The sequence below is a fragment of the Chiloscyllium punctatum genome, chromosome 5 (genome assembly GCF_047496795.1).
Source record: "Chiloscyllium punctatum isolate Juve2018m chromosome 5, sChiPun1.3, whole genome shotgun sequence".
Classification (NCBI taxonomy): Eukaryota; Metazoa; Chordata; class Chondrichthyes; order Orectolobiformes; family Hemiscylliidae; genus Chiloscyllium; species Chiloscyllium punctatum.
Window position 1 is genome coordinate 35360709 of NC_092743.1, and position 13137 is coordinate 35373845.

Genomic DNA, 13137 nt, shown 5'->3' on the forward strand with positions numbered 1-13137 from the left:
ATATATTAAAAACAAGAGGATAACTAGGGAGAAGGTAGGATCACTCAAGGATAAAGGAGGGAACTTGTGCTTGGAGGCAATGGATGTGGGTTAGACCCTAAATGAGTATTTTGCGTTGATATTCACCTGGGAGAAGGATATGGAGGTTGGTGAGATTTGTTTAGAGCATGCCAATATGCTAGGACATTTTGAGATCGAGAAAGAAGTGGTGTTGGGTGTCTTGAAGAGCAATACGATGGAGAAGTCCCCAGGGTCCAATGGTATCTACTCCTGGTTATTGAGACATGCAAGAGAGGAGATTGCTGGGGCCTTGACCAAGATCTTTGTATCCTCACTAACCACTGGTGATGTCCCAAAGGACTGGCAAGTAGCTAATGCTGTTCCTCTGTTCAAGAAGAAGAATAGGAATAATCCAGGAAATTATAGACCAGTGAGTCTCATATTGGTAGTTGGGAAGGTATTGAAGAGAATTTTTAGAGATAGGATTTACATGAATTTGAAAAAGCCTGACCTAATTAGAGACATTCAGCATGGCTTTGGTGTAGTGCAGGTCATGTCTTACTAATTTGATTGAATTTTTCAAGGAGGTGACTGAGGTGATCAATTAGGGTAGATCAGCGGATGTAATCTACATGGACTTTAGTAAGGCTGCCTCATGGTAGCCTCATCCAAGAGATTAAGATGCTTGGGATCCACGGTGACTTGGCCGCATGGATTCAGAATTAGCTTGCCCATAGAAGGCAGGTAGTAGTGGTGGAAAGGTGTTTTTTCAGGCTGGAGGTCTGTGACGAATGGTGTTCCATAGGGATCCATACTGGGACCTTTGCTGTTTGCGATATAAGTAACTTGGATGAAAATATAGATGGGTTGGTTAGTAAATTTGCGGATGATACAAATATTGGTGGAGTTGTGGACAGTGTAGAAGGTTGTTAAAGGATATAGTGGAATTTAAATCAGTTGAAGATATGAGCGGAGAAATGGAAGATGGAGTTTAATCCGGGTAAGTGTGCAGTGTTGCACTTCAGGAGATTAAATGTTAAGGAAAAATATACAGGTAATGGCAGGACCCTGAACATCATTGATGTACAGAGGGATCTTGGGGTTCAAGTTCATAGCTGCCTAAAAGTGGCCACGCAAGTAGATAGGGTGGTAAAGAAAGTGTATGGCAAGCTTGCCTTTATTGGTCGGGGAAATTGAGTACAAGAGTCAGGATGTCATGTTGTAGCTTTATAAGACTTTAGTTAGGTCTCACGTGTAGTATTACATTCAATTCTGCTCGCCACATTATAGGATGGATGTGCAGGCTTTGGAGAGGGTGCAGGAGAGGGTGTAGAAGAGGTTTACCAGGATGCTGCTTGAATTACAAAACATGTGCTATAAAGAGAGGCGAGGAAAATTCGGATTGTTTTCTCTGGAACAGGGAGGCTGAGGAGAGATTTAATAGAAGTCTATACAATTATGAGATGTAAAGACAGGGTTGACAGCAGAACTTCTTTCTCTCCATCGTTGAAGTGTCTAAAACTAGGGGACACATGTTTAAGGTGAAAGGGGGAAGTTCAAAGGAGATGTGAAGGGTGAGTGTTTTTACACAGAGTGGTAGGAGTCTGGAAGACACTGCTCAGGTGGTGTTGGAGCCAGATACTATAGTGGTATTGAAGGGACTTTTAGGCAAGCACATGAATTACAAGGAATGGAGGGATATGGACCAAGGGCAGGCACAAGGGATTAGTTTAATTTGGTGTCATGTTCAGCACACCATATGGGTTGAAGGGCCCAGTTCCGTGCTCTACAGTTCCATGTTCTAAATACAGTTAATGCTGGAAAAGTAAATAAAAGCAGAACATGATGGGAATACTTTATAAGCTGGCAGTCACACAGGCTGCTCCAGCATTTACTATTCTTAACTTTCAAAAGCAAATAGGTTCATGATCAGGACACATTATTCTTCAGATAATATAGTGGAATCTTGAATCTGAAAATTTAGACATGGGTGGATTGTAATGATTGTAATGGAAATTTCCTGTCTCCAGGAGCTACAAACCCTCTGTCCACCAGCGAATGGATACAAGTGACAGTGGGATGCAGCCAGGAAGGTCCTCAATTGGCCTACGGAATGCCCCACCCTTCATGCCCTCCACTTAATCGCGATGGGAGGACGCTGGGTCTTGAAAGGGATGGAATCTCCATCCTGTAGTTTATCACTGGATGAAACAGAATCCACACCACACTCCCATCCTGCTTCTGGGAAAATATTAAAAGGCCTCTGGATGGGAATATGAATAGGAAGGGTTTGGAGGGAAATGGGCAGGTGGGACTAAATTTGGTTGGGATATCTGGTCGACATGGACAAGTTAGAGCGAAAGTTCTGTTTCTGTGCTGTACATCTCTATGACTCTGTGAATACGAAATGGTCAGAGGAAAACCATAGTGCAGCAAACTTTAATAAAACTTTCTTGTTTTAACAGTGTCAATAATTCAATTTGTGTGTTCATTGCCAATGTGCAATTAATTTCTACAAATGAGAGAGGTCCAACTCTTGATCATGCACTTGTACTGAGCTACCTGATCATAAAGATGATGGGAATGGGAGAACAAACATTTTAAATTCAGTCTGCTGAACTCTGGAGGTGGAAAATAAAAACACAGCTCTCATACCAAATGACTATTCCCTGACACCGCCTGGAAAAAATGCATGTGTGTGGGCAGTGGGAGGGTCCAGGAAGTGCTCAAAGTTGGACTGCCTGCCAACACTCTGCAAGTTCTGACACAAAGAGCAGCTACCATTGGGTCTGGTATTAATGGTCTCCAAGTATCCCTGCAATTGTGGATAACAAGTGTCAAACAATTCCAATTGCAAAGGAGACCTTGTTTCTTTTTATAAAAACTAGAACTTCTGCTAATGTATTACAATGTAATTGGTACTTTTAAAACAGCATGCCAAATGTTTTGTTTCCATGGTTTTCCTAAAGTTAGCTGGAAGATAATTCTGCAACTAGAACTGCAACCTATAACCCATTTTCATTGGAACAAATTCAGGAGAAAGGTTTTGCAGCAAGCAAATAGCCAGCTGAAAAATCACAAATACTCTGCATTTTTACTGGATTCAAGGATACTAATCTTTGCCTCAGGAAGTGAAACAACAAAGTTGGCATCGTCATACGTGAACAGGAATTTCAAAAACTCTGTGCTTTAACTTACCATCACTATAGTCCTTGCGGTGATTTGAGACATGATACTGCCGTGGGTATGTCCCACCTTTTCCTGCTCTTTCACAATAGTGGTTGGCAGGTTCTGAAAGAGATAACAAAAGTAAAATAAGTCTAATTTCTAATAGAATAATTTAATATTTCAATTAAAAAATGAGCAAAGCTAACATAGCATTTCACTTCCTCCATTACCAAAACCTGGTTTGAGTTGACTTACACCGATCAGTTATCAATAATTGACTTAAAAGTCTATTCAATGGAGACAGAGAGGAAGTAGAGGACAATGAAATAAATGATCATTTGCTTATTTGTTCAACATTTTGAACTCTTGCTCACATGGGTGTTTAGGAATGTAAGCCTCTGTGAATTTAGCTCAATGTTGTAATCTTATCAGCAAGCTGTCTTTAATGTACACTTCAAATATTTCCATTTTCTAAACGTCAGTCTGTACTACATCAGAGCCAAGGAAGCTGAATTTGAGAAAGGTTCATGCATCCCTAGAGGACCAGAGCCAATCAGCAGATTGTTCCAGCTCTATGATACATATGACACTTGTGTCTAAAGCAACATCACATTATTTTCATTGGGTTCCTTTTTGAATTTAAGTGATCACTATCTAGAACTCATAAATTGTAAGTTTTTTTATTTCTGAAAAGATTTATCTGGTATTTTTATTACTTTAGATCTTTCTGAAACTGTAACAGAAGAAACCAAAATAATCAGTGGAAAACAGAGATAAACTGTTGAAAAACACATGTTTTTAAAAATTATTTCAGGAGGTTTGCATATGGCTGGGTAGCCCAGTGTTATTGCTCATATGTGTCAAAATATTTATACTCAGACTCCTTACAATTGGAATCCAGGTCTGCAAGACGTTTCTGGCAACTTGGGTGCAGGTATTTCAACTCAAATCCAAAATGTATAAATGGGAAAACCAGACTTTAATCACAGGACAGTGTAATAGCAAAAGGGTGTGAAAAATCATAAAGATTATATGAGAAGGGAGAGAGAAAAAAAATTGAAACATCCTAAAACCATTTGTATCCCTGTCGACAAATACTCAGTTTTATTTTATTCATTCATAAGATGTGGCTGTCATTACCATTCCAGCATTCATTGCTCATCTGTATTTGCTCAGGGGGCAGTTAGAAGTCAACCATAAGCGACACTTGGATAGGCACATGGATGATAGTAAAATGAAGAGTATGTGGATTAGTTTAATCTTAGAGTAGGATAAAAGGTCAGCACAACATCAAGGGCTGAAAGGCTTGTACTATGCTATCCTGTTCTATGACACAGCAAACAATTTAAATATATTTAATTGCAGAATGTGGGCATTGTTGGCTGACCCACTTTTATTAATTAACTTCACAAACTGGTGGTGTGCTCTTCATAGTGATTGTCAGTACAATTGAAAAGCTCGGTATGCCGTTTCAGAGGCCATTAACAAGTGACAGTATTGTGTGGACTGCAATCATGTGTGGGCCATATTCTGTAGGAATGAAAATCGAAATTGTTCGTGAAATTCAACAGGCCTGGCAGCATCTGTAGAAAGAAAGTAGAGTTAACATTTTGAGTGCAGTGACTCTTCATCAGAACCATTCTGAAGAACAGTCACCAGACTCAAAATATTAACTCGGCTTTCTTCCCACAGATGCTGCCAGACCTGCTGAGTTTCACCAGAAATTTCTGGGGTTTTGTTTCAGATCTCCAGTATCCGCAGTTCTCTATGTTATTACTCTGTAGGAATGGTTGGTTCCCTTCTCCAATGAAAGCTGTTGATGAAACTATTTCAACAACCCAGCAGCTTCATGCCACTCTATGTTTTCCTGCTGAAGTTATCAGATTGGGTGAAGTCAATTATGCAACTTTTCACGGTGGGATTTACAAGCCCAAGATGATGATGGGTTTGACAGGGTAGATGTGGAGAGGTTTCTTCCCCCAGTGGGAGAACCCAGGACCAGAAGACATTTCAGAGGTGGGGTTTCCCACTTCAGTCAGAGGTGAGGAGGCAACTTTACTCCCAGAGGGTGGTGAATCTGTGGAATTCTTTACTGCAGAGAGCTGTCAAGATTGTTTCATTAAGGTCAAGGCTGAAATAGTTTCATAATCATGATGGGAACCAAGGTCAATTTGAAAAAGGAAAGTGGAGATGAGGACTTGCAGATCAGCCATGATCTCACTGAATGCTGGAATGGACTCAGTATACTGACTGCCCTGTTTCTGCTCATATGTTTTATAGTCTTAGCCTTTAGGACTCAACATTGAGTTCAAAAACTTCAGAGTGTGAATTCTGTTCTCCATTTCAATTACAACGCAGACCCCCACCCTGACCATATCCTGTTATCTTTGTTTTTTGCAGAACAAACCCATTCGTTCCTTTACACGCCATTTATAATTATTTTATACCTTAATAGCTCTTTTATCACCACTAGCACACTTTTTTTCTCTTTTGTACCATCATCGGCTATTCCACCCACACCTTCTTCCTCTCTCTCAATAGCATTAAAATGTGCTATTTTCCAGCCCCAATCAGTTCAAAAGAAGAGTTTTATTGGACTCAAAATGATAGATTAGATTCCCTACAGTGTGGAAACAGGCCCTTCGGCCCAACCAGTCCACATCAACCCTCCGAAGAGTAACGCACCCAGAGCCATTTTCCTCTGAGTAATACATGTAACACTATGGGCTGTTTAGCATGGCCAATTCACCTGGCCTGCGGGAGGAAACCGGAGCACCCAGAGAAAACCCACACAGACACAGGGAGAACGTGCAAACTCCACACAGTCGCCCGAGGCTGGAATCGAACCTGGGACCCTAGTGCTGTGAGGCAGCAGTGCTAACCACTGAGCCACTGTGCCACCCTCTGTTAACTCTGCTTTTCTCTCCTCAGGTGCTGTGAGACTTGCTGAATTTCTTGAGGATTTTCTCATTTTATTTCAGACTTCCAGTCTGCAGCATTTTTCTTTCATTGCCCTGAGGAACCTCCGGAGCTGAAATGATTGACCTGTAAAAAAATCACAGCCATCTTCCTCGTGTTCAGTATGACTCCAGCCACAGATCTAGTCTGTGTACGTAAGAGTAAGACACAACATTAGTTTGAATCCCAAATTGAGCAGCTTGCCTAGAACTGGCAAAACCTCCCTGCATTGAATTAGAATGTATTTTTGTCAAGTTCTATGGAATGACAGATCATGAGAATGTGAGAAAATATTGTCTTTTGCATTACTTTCCACTAACAATACTCACAAATAATCCAGGCTTGATTAAAATTAAGTTTAAGGTACTGTGCTTTTGTTAGTACAGGTTTAACACAACTGAATGATATAATGGAAGGGGACAAAATCTGAAAAATTCTGATTATTCCCTGTAGTCAGAATTCTTTTTCTTTAGTTCAAGGTTATTCTGAAAAAAAACCAGCAAAACGTCATGTTTCCTTCTACTTGGGTTATATTCCCAGCTGCTTAGAATTTTGGGATACTTTCCATGTTGAATATGCTAATTAATTGTAAGTGCTTTATTCGTGCCAGATAAAAATGAGCACTTACCCTTGTGTCAGTCTGATTTAAAAGCATGAAAAGTCATACTGACTTAATTATGGTCACTAATTCTTGGGTGGAGTTCTCTTTAGTACGTTGATACAATACACATGTTCGTGAAGCAATAATTTGATCTGAAATCAATCTGTCAAAATATTTATCCCAGTCCCTCCATTCCCAGCCAACAGGCAATTCCTTGCTGAGAAACAGTGCGTCAAACGTCAGCATCTTTTGAATAACCTCTCCAATTTAATCTTCATGTTTAAGTCTGGTTTGTCAGTGTAAACAGGTTACTGACTATCAATGGGAGTCTATCGTTATAGCGGTTTCTGTCTTTGTTGAATATTCTCAAATTCAGATTAAGAGACTCTCTCACCAGTTTTGTTAGCACATGCATGGTGCTGGTGCAATCACACCAATGAGGGCAATGTTTAAAATATTTTTGATCAACGTGGGTTTCCTCCAGGTGCTCTGGTTTCCTCCCACAGTCCAAAAACATGCAGGTTAGGTGAATTGGCCATGTTAAATTGCCCGTAGTGTTAGGTGAAGAGGTAAATGCAGGGGAACGGGTCTGGGTGGATTGCTCTTCGGAGGGTCGGTGTGGACGTGTTGGGCTGAAGGGCCTGTTTCCACACTGTAAGTAAGTAATCTAAAAAAGAAACCTCTTCAGACATATCTAAGGAAGGTGGAACTTTAACCCAGACCTTCTGGTTCAGAGGTCTGGATGCTACCGCTGTGTCACAAGGTCAAGATTTAATTCCTAGCTTGTACTGTTAGCTGGCTTTTAAAAAAAAAGTTGGATCAGTTTTAGGAGACATTTTGTTTTTCAATTTAGGAAAGATTAAATAAAATAGAATTCCTGCTCTTGGTTACAATTATGACCACGTCTGAGAAATTTTCAGGTATGGTTGTTAAGTGAGAATTTGACAGAGATTGAGATGAACCACAGGTGATCAGCCTGACTAACTTCTTATTTCAGCCTCACCATTGCCAAATCCACCCTACTGTCATAGGTGCTAATATTCCAGTGGCCTGGACTAAACTGGACACTAAATTAATTAAATTCTACTACTGAATACAATTAATTGGAAAAAAAAAAATCGGAAAAATAAAACAACTCCAAATTTTAAAAAAGTTGGCTGAAAAGCCAATCTGGTTCATTAGCACTTTTTATGGAAGGTGATCCGTCACTTACATTTGGCCTGACCTACATGTGACCCCACACCAAAGTATTGTAGTTGACTTTTCACTGTTTACAGAAATGGCATAAGAAGCCCCGCAGTTACATCAAACTGCTGAGAGAAAGTCAAAAAAGAATAAAAACAGGATATTTTCTACTCTAACTGTTCAGGCTTGTAATGACACACATCTGGAGCAGGTGGGATTTCCTGGCCCTGAAACATTACCACTGTGCCATAAAGTCCCCTTCCACCTATTCGTCATGGCAGATATTTTCAAATCAACCTGTTCAGAGATAGTATTGTACACCACTGAAGCAGGTGGGACTTGAACCTAGGACCCCAGCTCAGATGTAAAGACACTATCAGTGCTCAAAAAGAGCCTTCCATTCCTCAGGCACATTTAAAAAAAAACTTTCCACCACCAAATCGTCAGTGTATCTAATTAAATGGAAAGTTTGTCAGGATCAATGCAATAACAACTTGGACATATTAAAGCATTCCCTTAATCTAGAAACTTATCTGGATCAGCCACCTAAAAGCTACTCACCAAACTGCACAATATCTGATTGAAAATAGATCTTCATTTCCTCGTGTTGTTGAGTAAATTCCTGAAGTTCTCTCTCCAATAACACTGTAGAACCTGATACCATAAAGACTGCAACAGTTCACAAAGGCAGCTCAACCACCACGATCTTGCAGATAATTCAAGACAGGCATGGAAACATTGGCGGTAAGTAATCCTCTATTCAGATTCATTGGACAGTACCAATGCCACTGTTGGCCTGTCAAAGTTGACGCTCAGCTCATCACCTTTCAAGTGCTTTAATTACAATCATCTCAACATGGGGCATCATGTTATTGTACATGGATCACCACCATCACCTCTGTGTAGATGAATTACTCTTCGCCTCGACTATGTTTTCCTCATTATCAACATATTTAAACAACCCCATCCCAATAATGCAGGTCCTTCAGACAACCCATCTCAACCTTCTACACAAACCAACTTACCCATCACCTGAGTATCTTACTGGTTCTCAAATAACTACAGAGCATTTTGTAACCATACCCTACCTTAAAGTAAGGTACTGAAACATGTTCTCTCATATTAATTTTGATTTACCTTTTTGCAACCCACAGTAATGGGAGGCAGTTCATATGAAATTCTTACCTTTGAAGTTGAAGCATTCATCGGTATAACTCTTTGCAATTCCAGGCTGGGTGAAGGATGGGCTATGAATTTTGAAAATAATGAAAGCATACAAAGAGTTTAGAAATCAAAATATTTGACTTCAAGCCCTTAATTTACAGTAATTGACTGAAATTCTGTTATTATTTGATGCTTTTAAATCCTTGGTAAGAATTCATATGATGATTAGGTACCATCAAAGTGAAGTTACAATTGAATTTGAAATGTATTGCAAAGGATTTGCTCAAATAATCCAGTGACTGACTAACCCTTTGTGGGATGTGCGCTGATCTTTAAGTGGCCTTGAACTGAGGCCTCGCTTGGGCCATTTCAGAGGATAGTTAAGGATTTTTCTGTTGCTGTGGGTGAGCAATCATATGTACATGACCATGTACAGACAGCAGTTTTCCTTGATTTTATAATAGTCAATGATAGTCTCTATAAGGGCGGTCATGACGTATCTTCAAATTCCTATGATGTGGAAGTGCCGGTGGAAGGGGTGAACAAAGTTAAAAATCACACAACACCAGGTAATACTCCAACAGGTTTATTTGGAAGCACTAGCTTTCAGAGCACTGCTCCTTCATCAGATAGCTAGTGGGGCAAGATCACAGGACACGGATCTTATTATACACATCAATCAGTTAATCTGACTGTTAATAATTTCAGACTCTTGCAGCATGTAACTGGGAAGAAAGGAGTTCGAGAGAGAGAGAGAGAGAGAGAGAGAGAGAGAAATAGTAAAAAGCCTATCCAGGGTTCTCATTGTTTATTCCTGTCCAATGATTCATTACCACAAAGTTACATGAGGACAAATGTGGACTCAACTGAAATACCCCACACCACCTCCAATCTGTTGCCTACTGATTTGCTCCCTCATGAGGAAGGCCAAATGGTGATAACTGATACCACCTACGGAATCAAAGCAAGTCTTGAATCAATGCCTCCTGGTAGATGGAATTAGCATATAAATTGGTCCTAGGTGCTCTTCAGTACTGTACCACTGAGCCAGAGGGCCTCGGTTCAAATCCCACCTGTTGCAATGATGTGTCACAAGATGGCTGAACAGATTGAATAAAAATATCTAAAATTTGGTCCTTTTTGTCTTCTTTATTCAACCCTAAGAATATTTCTATTCTTATCCAACAACACCTCAAGGTAAGAGGAGGAACAAATACTGTGGACCACATTTTTTGGAGGCATGGATCTGGACTTCCCAACCAGCACATTGCACCTACAATTCTTGACATATGTGGAGAATTGCAGGGGGGGGCTTCAAATTGCAGGTTTGCAGAGACAGCTGGCCATATAAAACATCACCAGTTATCTCTTAATTTCGCCGCCTAGGATGGGAAATCTGGTCCACATTAGAACAGTTAAGTGCAAATATAAACTTTGGAAAGCATTTTTGCTAGGTAGAGGACCCTTTCGGTTGTAGTACTGGGACATTGTTAAGGGAGGTGCGATACTGCTGTGGGAGACAAAGCGTCCTTTGGTATTTTTAAAGGTAAGACTGTGCATAAACTAAATGTAACTGTTAAGGGAGTTGTCAGAAGCATCTGGTAAAAAGAGGAGGTGAGAATGACATCAAAGGCACTGAATGTAGCATCAAAGAGCTCCAGCAAAACTGGAGTCAGGGCAAACTCTGCACTGGCTGGGGTCATACATAGCACAAAGAAAGATGTAGTTATTGGAGGTCAGTCATCTCAGCTCCAGCATGTCTCTGCAGGGGTTCCTCAGGGTAGTGCCCTTGGCCCAACCATCCTCAGTTGCTTCATCTTTATGATCTTCCCTTCATCATACAATCAGAAGTCTTGAAAACTGTTCGTATTACAAATAGGTGGTGTTGAAGGTCTTAAAACGCATGAAGGTAAATTTGTAGGTACATGGACAGGAAGGATTTAAAGGGATATGGGCCAAATGCAGGCAAATGGGGCCAGTTCAGTTTAGGAAACCGAGTCAGAATGGATAAGTTGAGTCAAAGGGTCTGTAGTCATGCTGTATGATCTATGTGGGGATGTTCACTGATGACTGCGCATCATTTGTGAACAAGGCCTGGACAACATCCAACTTTAGTGCCTCCCAAGTGCTAGGCAATGACCTTTTTCCAACAAGAAAGAATCTAACCTGGATATACAATAGCATTGCCATCACACAAACTATGAACGGACTGAAAGTTACCACTGACTAAAAACTGATCCGGACCAATCATATAAATATGCAGCTCCAAGAGCAAGTCAGAGGCCAGGAACACTGCAGTGAGCAACTACCTCACCCAGTCTGACTACCATCTGCAAGTGTAGTGGAACACTTGATGGATATCGCTCCAACAACACTTAAGAAGGTTGACACAATCCAAGATAAAGCAGCCACTTGAATGACACCCTATCCACACTTCATCACCAACTCACGTGGCAACCATGTGTACCAACTTATCAAGACTCCTCTGACAGTTCCTTTCAGAATTCCAACTTCCATCATCTAGAACAAGGGCAGCAGCTGCATGGGACTGCCTCACTGCAAAATGATACCCCCAAGGCATACACCACCCTGACGACACATTGCCGGTTTAAAATCTTAGAATTCTCCTACGCATCAAATATTCCAGCATTTAACCTCCAGGGCAATTACGGGTGACTGATCTTGATAGTGGTGGCCACATTCCATCAACAAACAAAACAAACTGTTGAAATGTGTGAAGATGAGGATGGCAGTTATGCTATTGCTGTACAGAACTTTGGTTAGATCCTAGCTGAATAACTTCATTAAGTTCCAGTCACCATGCCTCAGAAATGATGCATTGGCATTGGAAGTGAGAGATACGGCTTCATCAGAGCTGTACTGGAGTTAGGTGTTAAGGCAGAAGAACATCTCCGTGAAATTTGCTTGAATATATAAAAGTGGTGAGCAAACATAAGTATTTAAGATGATTCAAAGACTTGATAGGCTAGACAAAAAAATGTTTTTCTTTCCAAGGAAGAATCCAAAATAAAGGGCTATTTCCATAAAATTGGAGATGATTTTAGACTGCATTCCTTCACACAAAGAGTAGGGGAAATCTTGAACCCCTTCACCAGAAAAAAAACTGTTAAAGCTACATTAAAAAGCAAAGTAAGGCTTATAGTCAAGGACATTAAAAGTTAGGAAACCAGGTGGGTTAATGGAGTTAACATACAGAGCAGCCAGGATCTAAACAAATGGAACACATTCAAGGGATTGACAATCCCGTTTTCCAAAGAACAGAAGTCTGAGGACAGTACAGAGCCTGACAATCTGACATTTTTCCAGATGCAGTAGAAAATTCAATTTCCCGGGCAATTTCCTGGCAACTAGAAACCATTCAAAGAGTCCATTAAAACTGAAGAATTCAAAAGATTCCAGCTCAGTTAAGCTAATAATTACGCAGATGTTTAGAGGATGAAAAATCTAGACTAGCTCCTGGATAGCTTTAAACCGATTCTCTGACTCACTGATTAACAGCCTCCCCACCCCCGGCACCTCCCTGAACCCCTGGCAATCATATCCAGTACAGATCCTCCATCCCAACCTGACTGTGACAAACAGTCTTTAGAATACCCAGGTCACTAATAAATATAAAAATTTAACATACCATTGAGAATAATAGCCTGGATTTTCCAATTGACCAGACTATTATTTCTGAAGCATATATGGAAACTGCACGTGGGGATCCTGTGGATTCCCACAACCCAACCACACCAACCACCTCCAGACCCAACAGCCTTTTCTATTCCTGGGACCTGACACACACCAGTGACCAGACCCAAAGCCCGACCCTCTATGCCTGGGACCCAAAGTCATCCCAAAACCTAGGCCCTCCTCCCTGCTTTTGGACACAAACCCTTTATCCACACTCCGCACCCCAGCTTCCCCTTCTTCGCTTTGGAGGTGATGACCCTTCCATAGCTGCTGGAACCAAACCAATGTTCCCACACTGCTGGACCTGACCATGCCTGTCCAGTCACCAGATCTGACTCCCTCTGCTATGCTGCCCCACTGCTGGG

At 40.9% G+C, this 13137-nt stretch overlaps 1 protein-coding gene across 2 annotated transcripts in view; it reads right to left on the minus strand.

Annotated features, from left to right (window-relative positions):
• The window catches only part of LOC140476974 (mitogen-activated protein kinase kinase kinase 3-like), a 111691-nt gene that overhangs the window by 36354 nt on the left and 62200 nt on the right, over positions 1–13137 (minus strand). For both annotated transcript variants that reach the window (XM_072570022.1, XM_072570021.1), the window contains exons 10-11: positions 9098–9159; positions 3199–3291 (exon numbers count right to left, since the gene is read on the minus strand). In XM_072570022.1, coding sequence (XP_072426123.1) covers positions 3199–3291; positions 9098–9159 — 155 coding nt within the window. The remainder of the gene's footprint in view (positions 1–3198; positions 3292–9097; positions 9160–13137) is intronic.